This window comes from Nansenia antarctica (assembly GCF_963989245.1).
Source record: "Nansenia antarctica genome assembly, chromosome: 9".
Taxonomy (NCBI): domain Eukaryota; kingdom Metazoa; phylum Chordata; class Actinopteri; order Argentiniformes; family Microstomatidae; genus Nansenia; species Nansenia antarctica.
In genome coordinates, this window is record NC_137679.1 from 1,810,849 (window position 1) to 1,832,834 (window position 21,986).

Sequence of the window (21,986 nt, forward strand, 5' to 3'; positions counted from 1 at the left end):
ATTGACAAGCTGAAACTAAAGAGACCAAAACACTAAAGTTGAAATTGGGTTTTTATTTCAGGAACAGGATTTTTCTTTTCAATGTCAATTACAAATGGTCTTATTTGAAACCCTAGTACCTTAAAAGCTCTTGGTACAGTATATCACGGTGCCTTAGGATTAATTAATAATGCTCGATCACTCATCACTGTGAATGGTCTGCCAGGGTGCAATGGAGCTCTCTCTCCACCAGGAGGCTAAAGCACTGGTTCACCTTTGTGTACAAAGCCTTGATAGGGCAACTCCCTCTGTGTCTCTGTTCCTTACTAGATCAGCCACTCAGTCCTAGTAGTGTTACTAGAACAGTATTCACACCCGCTGCTGTCCTTGTCTGTTCCTCAGGCTAGAACTGAGACAGGGAACATATATTTTTTACCCATAATGCCCTTCATCCTGGAACACGCTTCAAACATTCTAAAGTTAGAGGAGTTAGTATCCTTGCCTGTTTTTAAGTCTCTGATCAACGACAATGTTTTTGATGCTGCAGTTGTTTTGTATTTCATTATGTGTTGGGAACTTGACATTTAGTATTTTCTGTATATTTGTATTGTTGTAACATTTCATGTACACACTGCTACTTCCCTGTGTGCCTTCTTGTCAGGTCACCCTCGCAAAATAGGTTTTAACCTCAATGGGTCTTACCTGGTTAAATAAAGGTTACATAAATAAATACAATATTTTATTTGTTCCTACACTTTGAAGCCATTTCATGGACCCTGATTAATTCTACTGAAAATCTGATAACTCATTACCAAGACCCACCCCCACAGTTTACAAACAGCTGGACAATAGATGGTGGCTTTACAAATGTAAGACAAGACTCACCTCAAACACAGAGGACAGGTCAGGACCACTGGGGATCTCTGCCTCTGATCTGGGTCGGCTCCTGTGGAAATAAAACACCTTGTCTCAATGTTGGCATTGGGTCATATTCTCCTTGTTGCTTTTGGTTGCTCAGAACACTTTGCATCATTCAGAGGTGTGCTCTCTTCCATAAACTTTATTATAAGTGGAAGTGTAACCAGAGTGTCCATCCATAGATCACAGATGTGTAATGATGGTTATAATCATGCCTGGTGAGGCAGCAGGGATTCCTTCACAGGTTCTTTACAGCATTAAAGGGATGTTAGAGGTTGTGACTCATGTGATATTACCTTTGTTCACTGTCAATGTTTTCTTTATGAAAAAATAACGGAGGATCCATCGACATATCACTCTTCATGGATACACAGCTGGGGGCAGAGCTGCATCCTGATTGGACAGTGCTGCAACAAAAGACAGGCCTTCAATCTGTGACTCAACACACACACACACACACAAACACACCTGTACATACACACACACACACACACACACACACACACACACACACACACACACACACAAAGCATTACATGTAGAAGTTGTGAGGACTTGTGTGATATTACCTTTGTTCACTGTCAATGTTTTCTTTATGGAAAAATAACGGAGGATTCATCGACCGATCACTCTTCATGGACACACAGCTGGGGGCAGAGGAGCTGCATCCTGATTGGACAGTGCTGTAACAAAAGACAGGCCTTCAATCTTTGACTCAACACACACACACACACACACACACCTTGTTCTGTCCAGTGCATGTAACATGTAGAGGTTATTAGGTGAACACATGATATTACCTTGGCTCTGTGTCAAAGTCTCCTTTAGAAGAGTCCATGGCCTGATCTCTCTCCATGGACACACAGCTGGGCTCAGAGGAGCTGCATCCTGGCTGATCTGAGCTGGAATACAAATGTAGATAACTCACTCTATGAGTTAGAACACACACACACACACACACACACAGACACACACACACACACACACAGGTTTCTCTCTCTCCTCTCACCTCAACGGCTCCATGGTCAAATGATGTAGTGGCAGCCAGTCCCACACATCTGACTCCCCGGATCACAGGAGAGGATTGAATCAGCCTGAGAATCCATACAACGTGAATTTAACATAGACACATACAGTACTCTCTCTCTCTCTCCCTGTATCTCTCTCTCTCTGTCTCTGTCTCTCTCTCTCTCTCTCTCTCTCTCTCTCTCTCTCTCTCTCTCTCTCTCCACACGGCCTTAGCTCCTTCCTCACAGTCTTCCTCACTAGTTCCTATCTTCACAGAGAGAAGCTTTATTGTTGTAATGAACTCCCACATGACTGGCTGTTATTCTGCTCACAGTTCAAGAGTCCATCAGATACATCCCCGCAATATGACACCTGTACACACTAGGACCAGACACTGAACCACACAAGTGGAGACAGATCTAGAGTCATGTACACTAGGACCAGACACTGAACCACACAAGTGGAGACAGATCTAGAGTCATGTTCACTAGGACCAGACACTGAACCGCACAAGTGGAGACAGATCTAGAGTCATGTACACTAGGACCAGACACTGAACCGCACAAGTGGAGACAGATCTAGAGTCATGTACACTAGGACCAGACACTGAACCGCACAAGTGGAGACAGATCTAGAGTCATGTACACTAGGACCAGACACTGAACCACACAAGTGGAGACAGATCTAGAGTCATGTTCAATCAGACTGGCAGGCTGGTCAGTTCAGCTCACAGACAACAACAGTCTGATGCACCATAAGAGTGGGTGCTTGGATTGGATGTTCCATTGACGTTTCTGCACCACACAATAAACATGACATCATTCTGATCATAAAAGAACACTGTTGACAACAGCACACAAGGCTCAGACCTTTCCTAGGCTAGAGGATCTCTCCTTGTTCACACAGTAAACCACTGCTACATCACTGCTACATCACTGTTACATCACTACTACATCACTGTTACATCACTGTTACATCACTGTTACATCACTGCTACATCACTGCTACATCACTGTTACATCACTGTTACATCACTGCTACATCACTGTTACATCACTGCTACATCACTGTTACATCACTGTTACATCACTGTTACATCACTGCTACATCACTGCTACATCACTGTTACATCCCTGTTACATCACTGCTACATCACTGCTACATCACTGTTACATCACTGTTACATCACTGCTACATCACTGTTACATCACTGTTACATCACTGTTACATCACTGCTACATCACTGTTACATCACTGTTACATCACTGTTACATCCCTGTTACATCACTGCTACATCACTGCTCCATCACTGTTACATCACTACATCACTGCTACATCACTGTTACATCACTGTTACATCACTGCTACATCACTGCTCCATCACTGCTCCATCACTACATCACTGCTACATCACTGTTACATCACTGCTACATCACTGCTACATCACTGTTACATCACTGTCACATCACTGTTACATCACTACTACATCACTGTTACATCACTGTTACATCACTGTTACATCCCTGTTACATCACTGCTACATCACTACTACATCACTGTTACATCACTGTTACATCACTGCTACATCACTGTCACATCACTGTTACATCACTACTACATCACTACTACATCACTGTTACATCACTGTTACATCACTACTACATCACTGCTACATCACTGTTACATCACTGCTACATCACTGTTACATCACTACTACATCACTGTTACATCACTGCTACATCACTACAACATCACTGCTACATCACCGTTACATCACTGCTACATCACTGTTACATCACTGTTACATCACTGTTACATCACTGCTACATCACTGTTACATCACTGTTACATCACTGCTCCATCACTGCATTGTTCTCTTCAGTCAGGCCTGCTGTTTCATGTGCAGCTACAGCCATAGTCTAGTGTACTATGTAGCCGTAGTCTAGTGTACTATGTAGCCATAGTCTAGTGTACTATGTAGCCATAGTCTAGTGTACTATGTAGCCGTAGTCTAGTGTACTATGTAGCCATAGTCTAGTGTACTATGTAGCCAGTCTAGTGTACTATGTAGCCATAGTCTAGTGTACTATGTAGCCATAGTCTAGTGTACTATGTAGCCATAGTCTAGTGTACTATGTAGCCATAGTCTAGTGTGCTATGTAGCCATAATCTAGTGTACTATGTAGCCATAGTCTAGTGTACTATGTAGCCATAGTCTAGTGTACTATGTAGTCATAGTCTAGTGTACTATGTAGCCATTGTCTAGTGTACTATGTAGCCATAGTCTAGTGTACTATGTAGCCATAGTCTAGTGTACTATGTAGCCAGTCTAGTGTACTATGTAGTCATAGTCTAGTGTGCTATGTAGCCGTAGTCTAGTATACTATGTAGCCATAGTCTAGTGTACTATGTAGTCATAGTCTAGTGTACTATGTAGCCATAGTCTAGTGTGCTATGTCGCCATAGTCCAGTGCACTATGTAGCCATAGTCTAGTGTGCTATGTAGCCATAGTCTAGTGTGCTATGTAGCCATAGTCTAGTGTACTATGTAGACATAGTCTAGTGTACTATGTAGCCATAGTCTAGTGTACTATGTAGCCATAGTCTAGTGTACTATGTAGCCGTAGTCTAGTGTACTATGTAGCCGTAGTCTAGTGTACTATGTAGCCAGTCTAGTGTGCTATGTAGCCATAGTCTAGTGTGCTATGTAGCCGTAGTCTAGTGTACTATGTAGCCATAGTCTAGTGTACTATGTAGCCATAGTCTAGTGTACTATGTAGCCATAGTCTAGTGTACTATGTAGCCATAGTCTAGTGTGCTATGTAGCCATAGTCTAGTGTACACGTGGCAACCCGTATCTCAGCATGTCTCGCTGACATTTCAACTTGGATGGCTGACCACCATCTCAAGCTCAATCTTAACAAGACTGAGCTCCTCTTCATCCCCGGGAAAGCCTGCCCTCTCCAAGACTTCTCCATCACAGTGGAGAACTCTACTGTAACCCCCTCCCTGACAGCCAAGAACCTTGGAGTGATCCTGGATAACCGACTATCCTGTGCGGAGAACATTGCAGCAACGGCTCGCTCCTGCAGATTCCTCCTCTACAACATCAGAAGGATACGACCATTCCTTACCAGAGAGGCAGCGCAACTCTTGATCCAGGCACTGGTCATCTCCCGCCTGGATTACTGCAATGTACTCCTGGCTGGGCTCCCCGCTTCAGCCATTAGACCTCTGCAGCTCATCCAGAATGCTGCTGCCCGGCTGGTATTCAACCTCCCCAAATACTCGCATGTCACCCCTCTCCTTCGCACCCTGCACTGGCTCCCGATAGCAGCTCGCATCAGATTCAAGACCCTGGTGCTTGCATACCAGGCAGCTAATGGGACAGCCCCTGCCTACCTGAAGGAAATGGTAACCCCCCAAACCCCTGCCCGCTCACTCCGCTCCTCCACCTCGGCTGGCCGACTGGCCCCTCCTCCTCTACACAGTAGTCGGGCTGCCCGATCACGTCTCTTCACAACACTGGCTCCCCGCTGGTGGAATGAGCTCCCCACGGCTGTCAGAACGGCAGAGTCACTACCCATCTTCCGTCGTAGACTGAAGACCCATCTCTTCAGGTTACATCTTAACTGCTCCTCCTGAGACATCTTCCGACCCTCACCTCTACGTCTCCTAAAGACACCCGCTTTCCCCTCTACTGTGTCCCTAGAACTTCTATTGCCCCCCTTGTACTGTTTCTCAGTTTCTCCAGTAAAAAAAAAAAAAAAAAAAAAAAAAAGTTTAGTAGAAGGCGATAATAGGGAGAAGGTTTTTCCTTCTATCAGTGGCCCCCGGCCCGAGCTAGAGTACTCTTCCTGCAACGAATGGTGGACTGCTGATTCACATGCTTAGTATTCAAATGTATTGATTGTCGCTTTGGAATAAGGCGTCTGCTAAATGCCAAAAATGTAAATGTAAATGTACTATGTAGCCAGTCTAGTGTACTATGTAGCCATAGTCTAGTGTACTATGTAGCCATAGTCTAGTGTGCTATGTAGCCATAGTCTAGTGTACTATGTAGCCAGTCTAGTGTACTATGTAGCCATAGTCTAGTGTACTATGTAGCCATAGTCTAGTGTGCTATGTAGCCATAGTCTAGTGTACTATGTAGCCATAGTCTAGTGTGCTATGTAGTCATAGTCTAGTGTGCTATGTAGCCATAGTCTAGTGTACTATGTAGCCATAGTCTAGTGTACTATGTAGCCATAGTCTAGTGTGCTATGTAGCCATAGTCTAGTGTACTATGTAGCCATAGTCTAGTGTACTATGTAGCCATAGTCTAGTGTGCTATGTAGTCATAGTCTAGTGTGCTATGTAGCCATAGTCTAGTGTACTATGTAGCTGTAACGGAGTAGAAAGGTCAAGTTCAATTATAGCTAAAATAGGTATAAACTGCGCCCTCTAGGGGTTTAATGACGTGGTATATCCGGGGTGTGTCCGTGACCCGGATGCTGTGTAAATATAGCTGGACAGTGCAATTGCACGGGACGTAACGTGATCTCCCTCAGTTCATTCTTAACCACTGATGCGGTAAGGTCATGTTTTCTGCAGGGTCTGAGATCGCATATAATTTAAGAGATTATTAATGTACCTATGTTTTATTTGAATGTTTAATGATCAAGATAGCTGTTTTGAGTTTCCCTGGTTATAGTATTTTAGTTTGGAACATGCCACGAGTTTAGTAATGTGAGTTTTAAGTTGTTAACATTGATGGCGCTAACGTGAATGTTCGTGTAACACCATTTTAGAATGTAGCTCGATGTCCCGTAAGTCCCGTGTCCAGAATTTGATGCACTGTTTTCTACAGGTAATATTATTATTGTTGTGGTATATGTCTGTTGTTCTGTTAGTAGACCGTATTGTATGAGGTTGGGTCTTCCACCTCGCTAGTTTGCAACACGCTCGCGGCTTACCTAGCAGTCAGGTTGCAGCCATTGTTGCACGTGGTGCGCATGCGTATTCCAAGTGCGTGGTTTTTCCATGCATTTGGATGTTATGATTTCTTGTTGTTGTTGATAAATGAATACCACTATATGATCACACAAGTGAAGATTTATGTAGTCTACACATTTTGTATTTTTGTTTTATATTATTGTTATAATTTGTGTAGTGTGAATGACTACTGTATGCTCAGTTCATTCTTAACCACTGATGCGAATGTAGCTCGATGACCCTGCAAGTCCCGTGTCCAGAATTTGATGCACTGTTTTCTACAGAATAAATGAACGTGAGCCATCCAGCTGAGAGTGATTCATGAAAAGATACACCCCGTCACATTGGTGCCGTGACCTGTGGACCTGAAGTCAACTCTTCACCTTGACCCGGGACCACTCTGCTGGATCACTCTGCTGGACCGCTCCTGCTGGTGGGCGGCGTATGGTTTCACTCAGTTCATTCGGTGATGTTATGCACAAATGGATTGTTGAATTAATGAATGTGATCACACATGTGATCTGTGATTTATTTTAGTTTTATTGCTGTTTTGGTGACATTTTTCTTTACTGGTCTTTTATCCGATTAGTCTGTATAGTACTGTTTTATTGAATTGTAATTCAACATGAGCCACAGACCAGGATGTTTCAGTACGCCACTAAGCAGTAGCATTGGGAGGGGTAGAGCGATCCTCCTCAGTGGAGGTAGGGGGATTCCAGTGTTGAGTTATGATATTCCTGTTCAGGGGGGTGATGTTCATGTTGTGGGTAGTCAGGATGCTGCTGGGGCCCTTTCAGTTAGTGGGGACACAGTTCCTTCTCAGAGCCACGACATTGATCATGCATCGAGCACACAGGTCAGTGATACCCCATCCCCAATCTCTGCTTTTCAGTTACCTGATGTAGTGAGCCAGATGAGTGACATAATTAGAGATGTTGGTCTACAGCTGGCAGATAGCATACTTGCACGCCTTGACTCAACGCTACCCCCTCTTAGCACTGCGCATGCACAGACCACGCCCACTGATACATACACCCAGAGTCTAGACCTGTCCCAAGTCCAGTTGGTACCTCACAGGAGGGTGAAGGAGCCTCCAACGTTCAGAGGGGATGATAAGGACGCAGTGAATGTGCGTGAGTGGGAAGACATAATGAGGAGTTATGTGAAGAAGGCGAACATCAGAGCAGATCAGCAGGCGGAAGAAATATTCACCCATCTCAGGGGCAGGGCTAAGGATGTAGTGAAGTATGGGACGAGGAGCAGTGGCATTAATGTCGCTGAAAACCCAGAGGCCATCTATGGTCTTCTACGTAAGCATTTTGCTGCTGTTCCCTGTTCACCTATCCCCCTAGCCGATTTCTACACCACGCTGCCGAAGAGTGGTGAGGATGCGTATGACTACTGGCTACGCCTCAATCAAGCTGCAGATGTTGCCACTGATCGCCTCAAAGAACAAGGTAAAACACTTGAGTGCCCTCTCCTGGAGGTGACACGTATGTTCATCAGGAACTGTCCATCCAAAGAGCTTGCCATGACTTTCAGATCAAAGACGATCGATAAGTGGACTGCTGTAGAGGTCCAAGATGTACTTGACGAGTTCCACACTCAGGTGTGCTCGAACGGTGCTGCCGCAGCCGTGAGTAAAAGGCCCAGTGAGGGTGTGCTAGTGAACAGAGTTGAGATGTCAGGCACTGATATGTATTCACCTGAAAAGCAGGATACTCGCCCAGACAAGGGGGCAGAGGCCTTTGAACGTATCATCTCAATGCTAGAGAAAGTCCTAGTGGAGAAGTCTGCTCCTGCTAAGGACATGTCAAACAAGCAGTATAGACCCAGCCCCCCCAGGATTGAGGGTCTGAATAACCTGCCGTGTGCTGTGTGTGGCGACGCTAGACACTCTGCTTGGACTCACTGCCGTGATCAGAGGCTCTGCTTCCAGTGCCATTCGCCTGGACATCCCAGATCCAAGTGTCCGATGCAGGGGCGTGCCCAGTCGGCGCAGCAGGGAAACTTATAGATCTGCATTCAAGGGAGGACTGTGCAGATCCTGTTGATATCTCTCCCAATGATGAAATGGCTGATTGTGAGTCAACATACAAGTCATTCATCTCCAGAGCGCCTTCGAACAAGACAGTAGTATTTCAAGGTCTACACAGAGTCCAAAGGTCTGATAGTTTATTCTACACCACTGTCTCCGCTGCAGATGTCTCTCTTAGAGCGATGATAGACAGTGGTTCTATGGCATGCACGCTTAGCGAGGCTGCGGAGGCGCGTCTCTTGCAGCGTAACCCTGATCTGAGAGGATGCCCCGCTGATGATGTCATCATCATAGGATGTGGTGGTCACCGAGTTGTACCTAAGGCAATATACAATGTCGATGTGGTGGTGTATGACTGCAAGATGGTCATCCCAATGCTTGTGGTGCCTGGACAGACCGATGACATGATACTAGGCAGTAATGCCATCAAGAAAATCCTAGAGTTGATGAGGAAGACTGACAGCTATTGGCGGCTGATATCTGAACATGGTGGTGGCAGTGATGGGGACTGTCATCACTTCTTCTCTCTCCTTTCCAATACAGAGAGATGGAGGGGTGAGACAGTGCCTGAGAAGGTTGGCACACTGAAGCTACAACAGTGTGTGATGCTACAGCCAAATAGTGAGCATCTTGTATGGGGCAGACTCCCTGTGTCGGCACCTATATCAGAGGGCAGTACGGTGGTTGTGGAACCAACTCAGTCCAGATGCAGACCGAATAAAGTTCTGGTTGGCAGAGTTGTTACGCCGATGTGGGGCGACCGATGGCTGCCTATGAAGGTTGTGAATCCCACCGGTGAGCCGGTAGTGCTGAAGCGAAACACCAAATTGGCGGACGTGTTTCCCTGCATTGCCGCTGAAGATCTGTCCCCGCCCGACCACATTCAGTCTTCCCCACAATCCGTGACTGGTGAGTCTGTAGCAAGGCCCAAAGAAGACATCAGAAAGGCACTGGAGGAACTTGGTCTACGCGACCTAGACTTGGACGCGTGTGAAGTCTCTGACCTGTGGAGAGAGAAGCTTTGTCAGCTTGTTGTGAAATACGAGTCAATCTTTTCACGCCACAAGTTGGACTGTGGTGAGGCGTCTGACTTAGTGCACAAGATACAACTGGTGGACGAGAGGCCATTTCGCCTGCCCTACCGCAGAGTGCCACCGAACCACTACGAGAAGCTGAGGTCTGCCATCAACGACATGGAGGAGAAGGGCATAATTCGTAAGTCCAACAGCGAATATGCCTCGCCCTTGGTTCTTGTGTGGAAGAAGGATGGAGGGTTGCGCATCTGTACGGACTTCAGATGGCTTAATACGAGGACAACGAAAGACGCACATCCGCTGCCTCATCAGGCTGACGCGCTGGCTGCACTAGGTGGTAATGCCTACTTCTCCACAATGGACCTTACCTCTGGTTTCTACAACGTGCCTTTACATGAGGACCACAAGAAATACACTGCGTTCTCCTCTCCCTTTGGCCTGCATGAATATAACCGGATGCCTCAAGGGTTGTCCAACAGCCCGGCTACATTCATGCGGATGATGCTCTCGATCTTTGGGGATCAGAATTTCACCAGTCTATTGTGCTACCTAGACGATGTTATGGTCTTCGCTCCTACAGAACAGCTGGCACTCGAGCGTCTAGAGATGGTTTTCTCTCGTTTGAAGTACAACAATCTCAAATTGGCTCCAAAGAAGTGCTATCTTCTGCGGAAATCAGTACAGTTTCTCGGCCATATCATCAATGAGTCAGGAGTGCAGATGGACCCTGGGAAGGTTGAAGCCATTAGCCAAGTACAGGTATCCGATCTGATGGACAGTGATGGGGTGTCTCCTTCACAGAAGAAGATTAGGTCCTTCTTGGGCATGATGCTTTACTATCAGCACTTCATTGAAGATTGTTCCTCTAAGGCCAGACCCCTATTCAAGCTTCTCTCTGGACAGAACGCTGGAGAAAAGGCACGCAGAGGGAGAAAACCAGTGAAGAAATGTCACAATCTTGTAAAGCTCAAACCAGCTGACTGGACGGCCGAGTGTAGGGATGCTTTCGAGACATTGAAGCGCGATCTCCTGCATTCTGTAACCCTGGCCCATCCTGATTTCACAAAGCCATTTATCCTAGCAGTGGATGCTTCATTCGATGGGATTGGCGCCGTCATCTCTCAGCTCCAGCCTGGTGATAAAGTTGCAAGACCAGTTGCCTTCGCTAGTAGGACGCTGTCACATGCTCAGTTGAACTATCCAGCTCACCGACTTGAGTTCCTGGCATTGAATTGGGCTGTATGCGAGAAGTTTTCCCACTGGCTGAAGGGAGTGCATTTCACAGCGTGGTCGGATAACAACCCCTTGACCTACATCCTAACGAAGCCCAAGTTAGATGCATGCGAACAGAGGTGGGTGGCCAAACTTGCTGCATATGATTTCGATCTGAATTATATCCCAGGGCCTAGGAACATAGTCGCTGATGCGCTGAGCCGTGAGCCATTTGTTAAGTCCTGTGTGAGTCATCGCCTGGTGAGGGAGCCTTACCTGTCCTTGCTGGATCAGGTGAATGGAGTAGTGGCTGGTACGGTGCAGGACGCTTTCCGGCTGACTACCAACTGTCAAGGTGTTCAGCACACTAATGTCGACACAGATGAGGTCCTAAGTCCTGAGTCTTCTGGAGGTGCCATTAGTGCTGAGGAGGTGTCTGCTGTCATGGACGTCCATCGTACTGGGGGTGTTTCTCAGCTGCCCTACATTAATCCGGAGTATTTGCAATTGCCCGAGGAAGACCCTTCCATCGCCATCCCACAGAGTCAATTACACAATCTCCAGCAACAAGATGCTGTAGTGAGCAGGGTTCTCTTTTATATGCAGCGACATAGGAAACCAAATGCACACGAGAGAACAGCTGAGTCTAGCTGTGTGCTCAGGCTGTTGAAACACTGTAAGAAGTTGAGAGTGCGTAGTGGACTCCTCTACCGTGTGAAGAGAGACCACATCAGGGACAAGAGGATCTTTCAGTTCGTCACTCCAGAAGCTCTGAAGCGACAAGTCTTGCATGGAGTCCACGATGCTGCTGGCCACCAGGGTCGCTCAAGATCATCCTCTCTAGCCAGTGAACGATTCTTCTGGACAGGCATGCAGAGGGATGTTGAGAATCACGTGAAGCACTGTCAGATATGTATTTTGGGGAAGACTCCTGAACCACACGCCCGAGCACCTCTTGAGAGCATCCGCACTTCAGCTCGTATGGACTTAGTGTGCATCGATTTTTGGACCGCAGAGCAGAGCGACAAGAAGACCATTGATGTTCTTGTTGTTACGGACCATTTTTCTAAAGTAGCTCTTGCCTTCCCCTGTCGGAACCAGACTGCGAAACAAGTTGCCCGCTGTCTATGGGACAAGTTTTTTTGCATATATGGGTTCCCCAAAAGAATCCATTCGGATCAGGGAGCTAACTTTGAGAGTCGGCTTCTAAAAGATCTACTAGAGATGGCAGGTGTGCATAAGTCCCATACGACTCCATACCACCCCATGGGCAACGGCGTCACAGAGAGGTTCAACAGGACCCTCGGGGGCATGATAAGGGCTCTCCCTCCACTGAGCAAGTCCAGGTGGCCACAGATGCTCCAGACACTGACCTTCTGCTACAACTCCACTGTGCATGAGACCACGGGCTTCGCGCCATTCTACCTGATGTTCGGACGGGTCCCACGGCTGCCCGTGGATGTCATGTTTCATCATGTGCTGGAGGATGATGCCGTTGTCAGTCGTCATGAGTTTGTGCAACATCTGAGGAGAGATCTTTCTGAAGCAGCACAGATCGCTCAAAGGAATGCCATCAGGGAACAAGATCGCCACGCCAAACTGTACAACCAGAAGGTCAGAGGACTGCCGTTGGGTGTTGGTGACACAGTGCTGCTTGCCAATCGAGGTGAGAGAGGGAAGAGGAAGATCGCAGACCGGTGGGAATCAACTCCTTTCGATGTGGTGTCTGTGAGATCGGACATCAACGTGTACAGGATCAGAGATGTTGTCACGAATAGAGAGAAGGTTGTACACAGGAACATGCTGCTTCCGGTTGACTTCTTGACAGTTCCGGAACAAGATGGGAACCCGGCATCCCTAGAGGAGTCGCAGGCTATAGCTTCCTGTGCCAGTGTTCAGGGCTCTGTCACCTCTGATGTTGAAGAGGCCTCTCGGTTGCGCACCAGGGACTGGGTCTTGGAGTCGCCTGAGCATGCGGGGGCAGAGAGCATCCATGAGGAAGAAGTCAACGGGGGGACTATGCCCGTGCCGAATGCCTCGAAGGAAGACCGACCAGATGAGTTGCTGGATAGTGTTCCTGATGACTCTGTACCTGACTGCCACACTGATTATCCCCCTGACACAGTATGTGACACAGTACACTCACCTGAAGCTAGATGTGATGCCCATGGTGACCTTCCAATTCTAGTTGAGGTTGAGCCGGAGTTGGTAGTTTGCACACGTTCACAGAGTGCTCAAGTTCCATCAGTTGTCACGAGATGTGGGAGGAGTGTTAGGAACCCAAATAGGCTTATTTGTGAGATGTCAGGGCAGATGCTTAAAGGGAGTACTGAGCCTTTCATAGGTTCTGCATTTAGTTTCATTGCGGCGTCTATGTAGGGGCGTAGTGCATCCAGTTTTTTTTCTCTGTTTATTTTGCTTCCGGTCTGAGTCGTGACCTAGAGTCATGAGATCCTCTTGTAAGGGCAAAGTTATGTACAACTGTGGGATGTAGATGGCAACTCTTTCTCCTCTGTGATAAGTACGGGTTTTGGTACCAATCTGTCCTTACACACTTCTTATGGAAGAATTTATAATGTTGAGTTTTGGTACATCAGTGCTCGAGATCCACGTTGTTTTTTTGTTTTGTCATTTGTTTGTTTTTTCGCTCCTGTTTTTTTTTTACTGTCCTCCGGTTTTCATGCTGTTGCCCCATTTTAGTATAATTTAAGGGGGGTGTATGTAACGGAGTAGAAAGGTCAAGTTCAATTATAGCTAAAATAGGTATAAACTGCGCCTTCTAGGGGTTTAATGACGTGGTATATCCGGGGTGTGTCCGTGACCCGGATGCTGTGTAAATATAGCTGGACAGTGCAATTGCACGGGACGTAACGTGATCTCCCTCAGTTTATTCTTAACCACTGATGCGGTAAGGTCATGTTTTCTGCAGGGTCTGAGATCGCATATAATTTAAGAGATTATTAATGTACCTATGTTTTATTTGAATGTTTAATGATCAAGATAGCTGTTTTGAGTTTCCCTGGTTATAGTATTTTAGTTTGGAACATGCCACGAGTTTAGTAATGTGAGTTTTAAGTTGTTAACATTGATGGCGCTAACGTGAATGTTCGTGTAACACCATTTTAGACTGTAGCTCGATGACCCTGCAAGTCCCGTGTCCAGAATTTGATGCACTGTTTTCTACAGGTAATATTATTATTGTTGTGTTATTATATGTCTGTTGTTCTGTTAGTAGACCGTATTGTATGAGGTTGGGTCTTCCACCTCGCTAGTTTGCAACACGCTCGCGGCTTACCTAGCAGTCAGGTTGCAGCCATTGTTGCACGTGGTGCGCATGCGTATTCCAAGTGCGTGGTTTTTCCATGCATTTGGATGTTATGATTTCTTGTTGTTGTTGTTAAATGAATACCACTATATGATCACACAAGTGAAGATTTATGTAGTCTACACATTTTGTATTTTTGTTTTATATTATTGTTATAATTTGTGTAGTGTGAGTGACTACTGTATGCTCAGTTCATTCTTAACCACTGATGCGAATGTAGCTCGATGACCCTGCAAGTCCCGTGTCCAGAATTTGATGCACTGTTTTCTACAGAATAAATGAGCGTGAGCCATCCAGCTGAGAGTGATTCATGAAAAGATACACCCCGTCACATAGCCATAGTCTAGTGTACTATGTAGCCATAGTCTAGTGTGCTATGTAGCCATAGTCTAGTGTACTATGTAGCCATAGTCTAGTGTGCTATGTAGCCATAGTCTAGTGTACTATGTAGCCATAGTCTAGTGTAGTATGTAGCCATAGTCTAGTGTGCTATGTAGCCATAGTCTAGTGTGCTATGTAGCCATAGTCTAGTGTACTATGTAGTCATAGTCTCGTGTACTATGTAGCCATAGTCTAGTGTACTATGTAGCCATAGTCTAGTGTGCTATGTAGCCATAGTCTAGTGTGCTATGTAGCCATAGTCTAGTGTACTATGTAGCCAGTCTAGTGTGCTATGTAGCCATAGTCTAGTGTACTATGTAGCCATAGTCTAGTGTACTATGTAGCCATAGTCTAGTGTTCTATGTAGCCATTGTCTAGTGTGCTATGTAGCCATAGTCTAGTGTACTATGTAGCCATAGTCTAGTGTGCTATGTAGCCATAATCTAGTGCACTATGTAGCCATAGTCTAGTGTACTATGTAGCCATAGTCTAGTGTGCTATGTAGCCATAGTCTAGTGTACTATGTAGCCATAGTCTAGTGTGCTATGTAGCCATAGTCTAGTGTACTATGTAGCCATAGTCTAGTATACTATGTAGCCATAGTCTAGTGTGCTATGTAGCCATAGTCTAGTGTGCTATGTAGCCATAGTCTAGTGTACTATGTAGCCATAGTCTAGTGTACTATGTAGCCATAGTCTAGTGTGCTATGTAGCCATAGTCTAGTGTACTATGTAGCCATAGTCTAGTGTACTATGTAGCCAATCTGAAGCCAGGATCACATGTGACTCATTAGTCTGAACAGCGACCAGGAACAGCAGCCTCCTGCCAGATTAGTGTACACTGTACAGTAAATAGTACAAAAATAGTTTGGATCAATGTCATGTTCACAACTGCCAATGATGAGTGAAAATGAGCAAATCCTGATTCTGTAATTAAAGACTTGAAGAAGTAGAAGAAGTAGAATATGATAAACAAGCCCTAAGGAGAAAATAGAGTACACATCATTGTACGTTGCTATTTTCAGAAATATGTAAGTTTCTATATGAGTAATCCTGATTTGTCAAAGGGTCAGATTCACTTCTTATATAAATGATAATGAATGACAGTACAGATTATACATATGCAAATAAAGAGAGTTTGTACAAAAAGATGGACTGACCAGTAGTAGTGTAGTGAGCTCTCTCCTTCATGGTCAACTCATTTATTATCACTGTAACAATTCATTCTTGTGTATTTCATTGTAGCCTACATGTGTGGGAATTTGAAAGAATTCTGGTCATCACCAACACCTGAGCATATCCATCTAGGTCATCACCAACACCTGAGCATATCCATCTAGGTCATCACCAACACCTGAGCATATCCATCTAGGTCATCACCAACACCTGAGCATATCCATCTAGGTCATCACCAAGACCTGAGCATATCCATCTAGGTCATCACCAACACCTGAGCATATACATCTAGGCCTACAGGGATTTTCCACGTATACACCTACTCATCTATCAGGTTGCATATCACAGTACCTGCACACCTTGTATTCCCTTGTAGTAACAACACAACCAATAACCTGCGTACTCACTACTCAACACATATTCACTAGGATGCAGGGTTGTCATGTGTAACGGAGAGTAAACCTGTGGTAAAGCCTCCATGAGAGATATGGACACTGAGGGACATGGACATGGGAAGGTTATATGTTCAGGGGCTCAGCTGTCATATCAAGTTGGGAGTAACATGCAGTTTGGAACAGCAATGCCACTGTGACACATAACAGCCCCTGCACCGGTTATGTGTCAACACCACTGATAGAAACAAGAAACAAGAAACAAACCAAACACACCTGATAACGTAGGCTGAATGTTAAGTCGATCGATTGGAACTAGATTCTTTATCATGTAGTTATCAATATTCTACGTGCACCTGGCGTGTGTGTGGCGTGTAGACAGACTGCATGGAACTGACGCGCGCGGATCCTGTACCTACGCCTGTCAATACAAACATTCTACAACCTGTGGCTGAAACTACCAGACTGCCAAGGCGGCCTTGATAAGAATAAGGAATGACTCATTCTCAACACTCAAATAATCAGAAGACCATAAAGACCTTCAGTAGAACTTATAGGCCTTGAAGACACACACGGCCTGTGCAAAAGTGCCACAAGTATGAACCCAAAACAGACGCCTTGACAAGTCAATATGGTATTGCTTACAAATATCGCTAGCGTAAATGTACTGTACAGTAAACAGAACTTATATAACCCTAACCCAGGACTGGACAGTATACATAACTTATATAACCCTAACCCAGTACTGGACAGTATACAGAACTTATATAACCCTAACCCAGTACTGGACAGTATACATAACTTATATAACCCTAACCCAGTACTGGACAGTATACAGAACTTATATAACCCTAACCCAGTACTGGACAGTATACAGAACTTATATAACCCTAACCCAGGACTGGACAGTATACAGAACTTATATAACCCTAACCCAGTACTGGACAGTATACAGAACTTATATAACCCTAACCCAGTACTGGACAGTATACAGAACTTATATAACCCTAACCCAGTACTGGACAGTATACAGAACTTATATAACCCTAACCCAGTACTGGACAGTATACAGAACTTATATAACCCTAACCCAGTACTGGACAATATACAGAACTTATATAACCCTAACCCAGTACTGGACAGTATACAGAACTTATATAACCCTAACCCAGTACTGGACAGTATACAGAACTTATATAACCCTAACCCAGGACTGGACAGTATACAGAACTTACCCATAATGGTGATCACAGCCAGGGGTCTGAGGGCGTTGTCTGGGCCTTGTACTCTGCAATGACAATGAAGTTGAATCTAATCTAATCTAATGAAGTTGAATCTAATCTAATCTAATTCAGATTTTTATTACAACAATATAAAAATCGATAATATATTATAATGATTTAAATATATATACATACTGTTTTAGATCAAATGTGTCTTTAAAACACGCACATCCTTTCCACTTCATTATTTTACACCAACATCCAATATCAAACACAGCAAATGGAGTTACACCTATGATGTAATAACAATAGCCTACACACACTTACACACAATATCACTGACTTCAACCCTATAGTCTACACACATACACACACTTACACACAATATCACTGACTTCAACCCTATAGTCTACACACACACACACACACACACTTACACACAATATCACTGACTTCAACCCTATAACCTACACACATACACACACTTACACACAATATCACTGACTTCAACCCTATAGTCTACACACATACACACAATATCACTTACTTTGGTGGACAGTTTATTGCTCCTCGACACAGAATGTAAAATGGACGCAGAGGAAATACGCAGGAGAAATATCACAAAGGAAACTAACTTCACAGTTTGAATAATACTGGTGCTAGACAGCTATAATAAAATGCCTGTAAACAGCGCTGCCCCTGCTGGCCACAAGCAGGTAGTGCAGCTGCAGGCTTCTTGTAAATCACGTGGAGAGAGAGAGAGAGAGAGAGAGAGAGAGAGAGAGAGAGAGAGAGAGAGAGAGAGAGAGAGAGAGAGAGAGAGAGAGAGAGAGAGAGAGAGAGAGAGAGAGAGAGAGAGACTTGCACAGCCAATCAGAAGGCTGTCTCTCGATTTGAGTTGCTGGAACTGTTTTACATTGTCAGGTGTTGATTTATCTTTCATTACCCCCCCCCCCCCCCTAAACTCTCCCTCCTTTTTTATTTATTTTTGAAGACAAATATTATTATTTTTTTCAAGTATTTTTATTCAAAAGTTACACAATACAATATGATTAAACATGTTGATTTTCATTATTTTTTTTACACATTTCTGCCCACCCCCCCACCCAACCCCAAACATTTCCTGCAGGGCCCTAAAGTTACATTGGCATAGTAATAACATTAAAAAAGGAAAAAGAAAATAGATTAAAATAAATGTTCACACTGGACAATCATAATGTTGTTGTATCACAGCTGCAACCAGGTAACTACCAAGACAGTACATATAGGATCTACAGAGACATAGACAGGTCATCGCAACATTACATGGACCAACACTAGAGAGGTGACATGTCAGAAGCCTGCATCCCTCAGGTTGGAACTTCAGGGAGAGTCTTAAGACCATCAAAATATGCCAACACAGAGCCCCATGTAGAATAACATTTGCTTGTGGAACCTCTAATTGTGTATTTAATTTTTTCTAATTTAAGATATAGCATTAGGTCTCTCAGCCATGCTGAGACTGTGGGCGGTTTCGGTGATTTCCAATCAAGCAGTATTCTCCTCCGAGCCAATAGGGAAGCAAAAAACATGCTATTCTTTTGGATGTTAGTCAGTTCTCTCTGAAACCCCGAAGATGGCAGTCAAGGCATTCGGTCGTACATCAATACCCAGTGCCTCGGACATAATTTTAAAGAAATTTGACCAATATCCAGTCAGTTGAGGACAGGTCCAAAACATATGGGTAAGGTCTGCTGGGGCATTGTGACACCGATCACAAATATCGTTAAGCTCAGGGAATATTTTGGATAGTCTGTGTTTACTGAAATGGACACGATGAAGAACTTTAAATTGTATAAGTCCAAGTCGGGCACAAGAGGTGCTCCTATTCACTCTGTCTAATGCATTGTTCCATGTTTCATCCGCTATTTGTTGACCAAGTTCTTCCTCCCAGCTTGTTCTAATCTTATGAATTGACTCTCCTTTAAGGGACATTATGATGTCATAGAGTCTCGATATATGACCTTTTTGACTGGTGGGAGTATCGAGGATTGTGTCAAGTACAGATAATGGAGGCATGTTAGGGAAGGACGGGCATTGACTTTGGATGAAATGACGGATCTGGAAATAGCGAAAGAGGTTTGAGTTAGGTAGATGGAATTTATTTGAGAGGTCACGAAAGTTTGCAAATATGCCATCTATGTATAGGTCTCCAAATTTTACAAGGCCCACCTGTTGCCAAAGAGAAAAAGTTACATCTTGCTTTGCTGGAATAAAGAGGTGGTTGTGACATATTGGACTCTGGATTGAAAAGCTTTGAAGTTTGAAATGTGCTCTAAACTGGGACCATATTCGGAGAGTAGAGACAACAACTGCACTGTTGGTGTATTTAGAGGGAGATAATGGCATCTTAGATGTGACCAGGGCGTGAAGAGAGGACGAAGAACAAGACTTTGCCTCCATCAGGCACCAGCCCGCATCTGAAGAGTGAGTCCAGTGGACGACTTTCTGTATGTTAGCGGCCCAATAATAGAAAAGAAGGTTTGGAAGAGCTAGGCCCCCCATCTGTCTATGCCTCTGAAGTAGTTCTTTGCGGACCCTCGGAGATTTACCACCCCAAATAAAAGATGATATAAGCCTGTCTATAGAATTAAAGAAGGATTTTGGAAGGAACACGGGTAGACATTGGAATAAATATAAGAATCTGGGTAGGGCATTCATTTTGACCGAATTTACTCTGCCTGCCAAGGACAAGTGGAGAGCATCCCATCTCTGAAGGTCAGATTTAAGTTTGTTTACGAGAGGTTCGAAATTAAGTTTGTAGAGGCCTGTGAAGTCACGGGTAATATTAACTCCTAAGTATTTAAAACCAACTTTGGATGTTTGAAAGGGCAAGCTACTCTGGGGGATCTGAAGCGCCAAGGCGTTTAACAGGAAGCATTCGCTTTTAGAGAAGTTCAGCTTATATCCAGAGAAGAGGCCAAAACTGGAGAGTAGCTTCGTGATGTCAGGCATACATGACACAGGGTCGGACACATATAATAACAGGTCATCCGCATATAAAGATAGCTTGTGTTCCGAACCCCATCTCTGTATCCCATGCATAAAGTCTGCAGATTTGAGTGCTATTGAGAGGGGTTCAAGTGCCAAGACAAATAACAAAGGGCTCAACGGACAACCTTGCCGTGTTCCCCTTGACAAGGGAAAGTACTGAGAGCGGGTCCCATTTGTGACCACCGATGCCCTAGGAGAGGAGTAAAGCAACTTAATCCAGGAGATATATTTGGGCCCAAAACCAAATCTTTGTAAAACTTCAAACAGATATGTCCACTCGACCCTGTCGAATGCCTTCTCAGCATCCAGTGAGATAACTACTTCTGGTATAGTATCAGACACAGGGGAGTGTATCACACCTAAGAGACTACGAATATTCGAATAGGAGTGGCGTCCTTTGATAAAACCAGATTGGTCTGTCGATATTATATCAGGTAGGATGGAGTCTAAGCGGGTAGCCAGAGCCTTCGCTAGTATCTTGGCATCCACATTCAAAAGTGAGATAGGCCTGTAGGAACCACAGTTAGAAGCAACCTTTCCTGGTTTAAGCAGAAGTGTAATAGATGCCTCTGTAAGTGTTTGTGGTAAGGTTCCTCTGTCCATGGAGTCCTTGTACATGTCTAGAAGCAAAGGGGCCAATTTAGTGGTGAATTTTTTGTAGAATTCGATTGGATAGCCATCCGGGCCTGGAGCTTTCCCACTCTGCATTCCCCTAATTGATTCAATTATTTCCTGCATTTCCACGGGTCTATCTGCAATTTCTTTTTGAGAGCGATTCATTTGGGGAATATTTAATTTATCAAAAAACTTTAGCATAGGTGAACTGTCAGAAGGTGTTTCAGAGGTATATAACTTTGAGTAAAAAGTTTTGAAAGTGTCATTAATTGCAGTTGGATTAACTATGTGTTCATTTGAAGTATTTATAATCTCTGATATAAATTGAGTGGCAGACCTGCATTTGAGTTGATGAGCCAGAAGTCGTCCTGCCTTTTCTCCATGTTCGAATACTAAACCTCGTGAACGAAGTAATAGTCTCTCAGCCTGATCAGTAGAAGACAAATTATACTGTGTTTGAAGACCCAATCTTTCTTTGTATATCTCTGGTGAAGGGGATATAGAATATTGTCTGTCCAGTTCAGATATGGAGTTCAGAAGGTTAATCTGTTCATTTTGTTTTGCCTTCTTTAACTGGGCCGAGTATGCTATGATCTCACCTCTAATGACAGCTTTTAGTGTTTCCCATAATAAAGATGGGGAAGTTGAATCATTTTTGTTTGTTTCAAGAAAATTGTCA

At 44.5% G+C, this 21,986-nt stretch overlaps 1 protein-coding gene across 4 annotated transcripts in view; it reads right to left on the bottom strand.

The window, feature by feature from the left end:
• The window catches only part of LOC308165280 (NLR family CARD domain-containing protein 3-like), a 39,276-nt gene extending 21,044 nt beyond the window's left edge, over nucleotides 1-18,232 (bottom strand). For 2 of the 4 annotated variants that reach the window (XM_080539435.1, XM_080539432.1), the window contains exons 1-7: nucleotides 18,207-18,232; nucleotides 17,672-17,724; nucleotides 1,907-1,991; nucleotides 1,698-1,799; nucleotides 1,467-1,580; nucleotides 1,194-1,304; nucleotides 865-925 (exon numbers count right to left, since the gene is read on the bottom strand). In XM_080539435.1, the coding sequence (XP_080395561.1) occupies nucleotides 865-925; nucleotides 1,194-1,304; nucleotides 1,467-1,580; nucleotides 1,698-1,799; nucleotides 1,907-1,920 (402 nt within the window). In that variant the 5' untranslated portion in view covers nucleotides 1,921-1,991; nucleotides 17,672-17,724; nucleotides 18,207-18,232. Of the gene's footprint in view, nucleotides 1-864; nucleotides 926-1,193; nucleotides 1,305-1,466; nucleotides 1,581-1,697; nucleotides 1,800-1,906; nucleotides 1,992-17,671; nucleotides 17,725-18,206 lie in introns of those variants that run through there. The other 2 variants (XM_080539434.1, XM_080539433.1) reach the window with 2 other exon arrangements.
• Nucleotides 18,233-21,986: the final 3,754 nt, after the last annotated feature.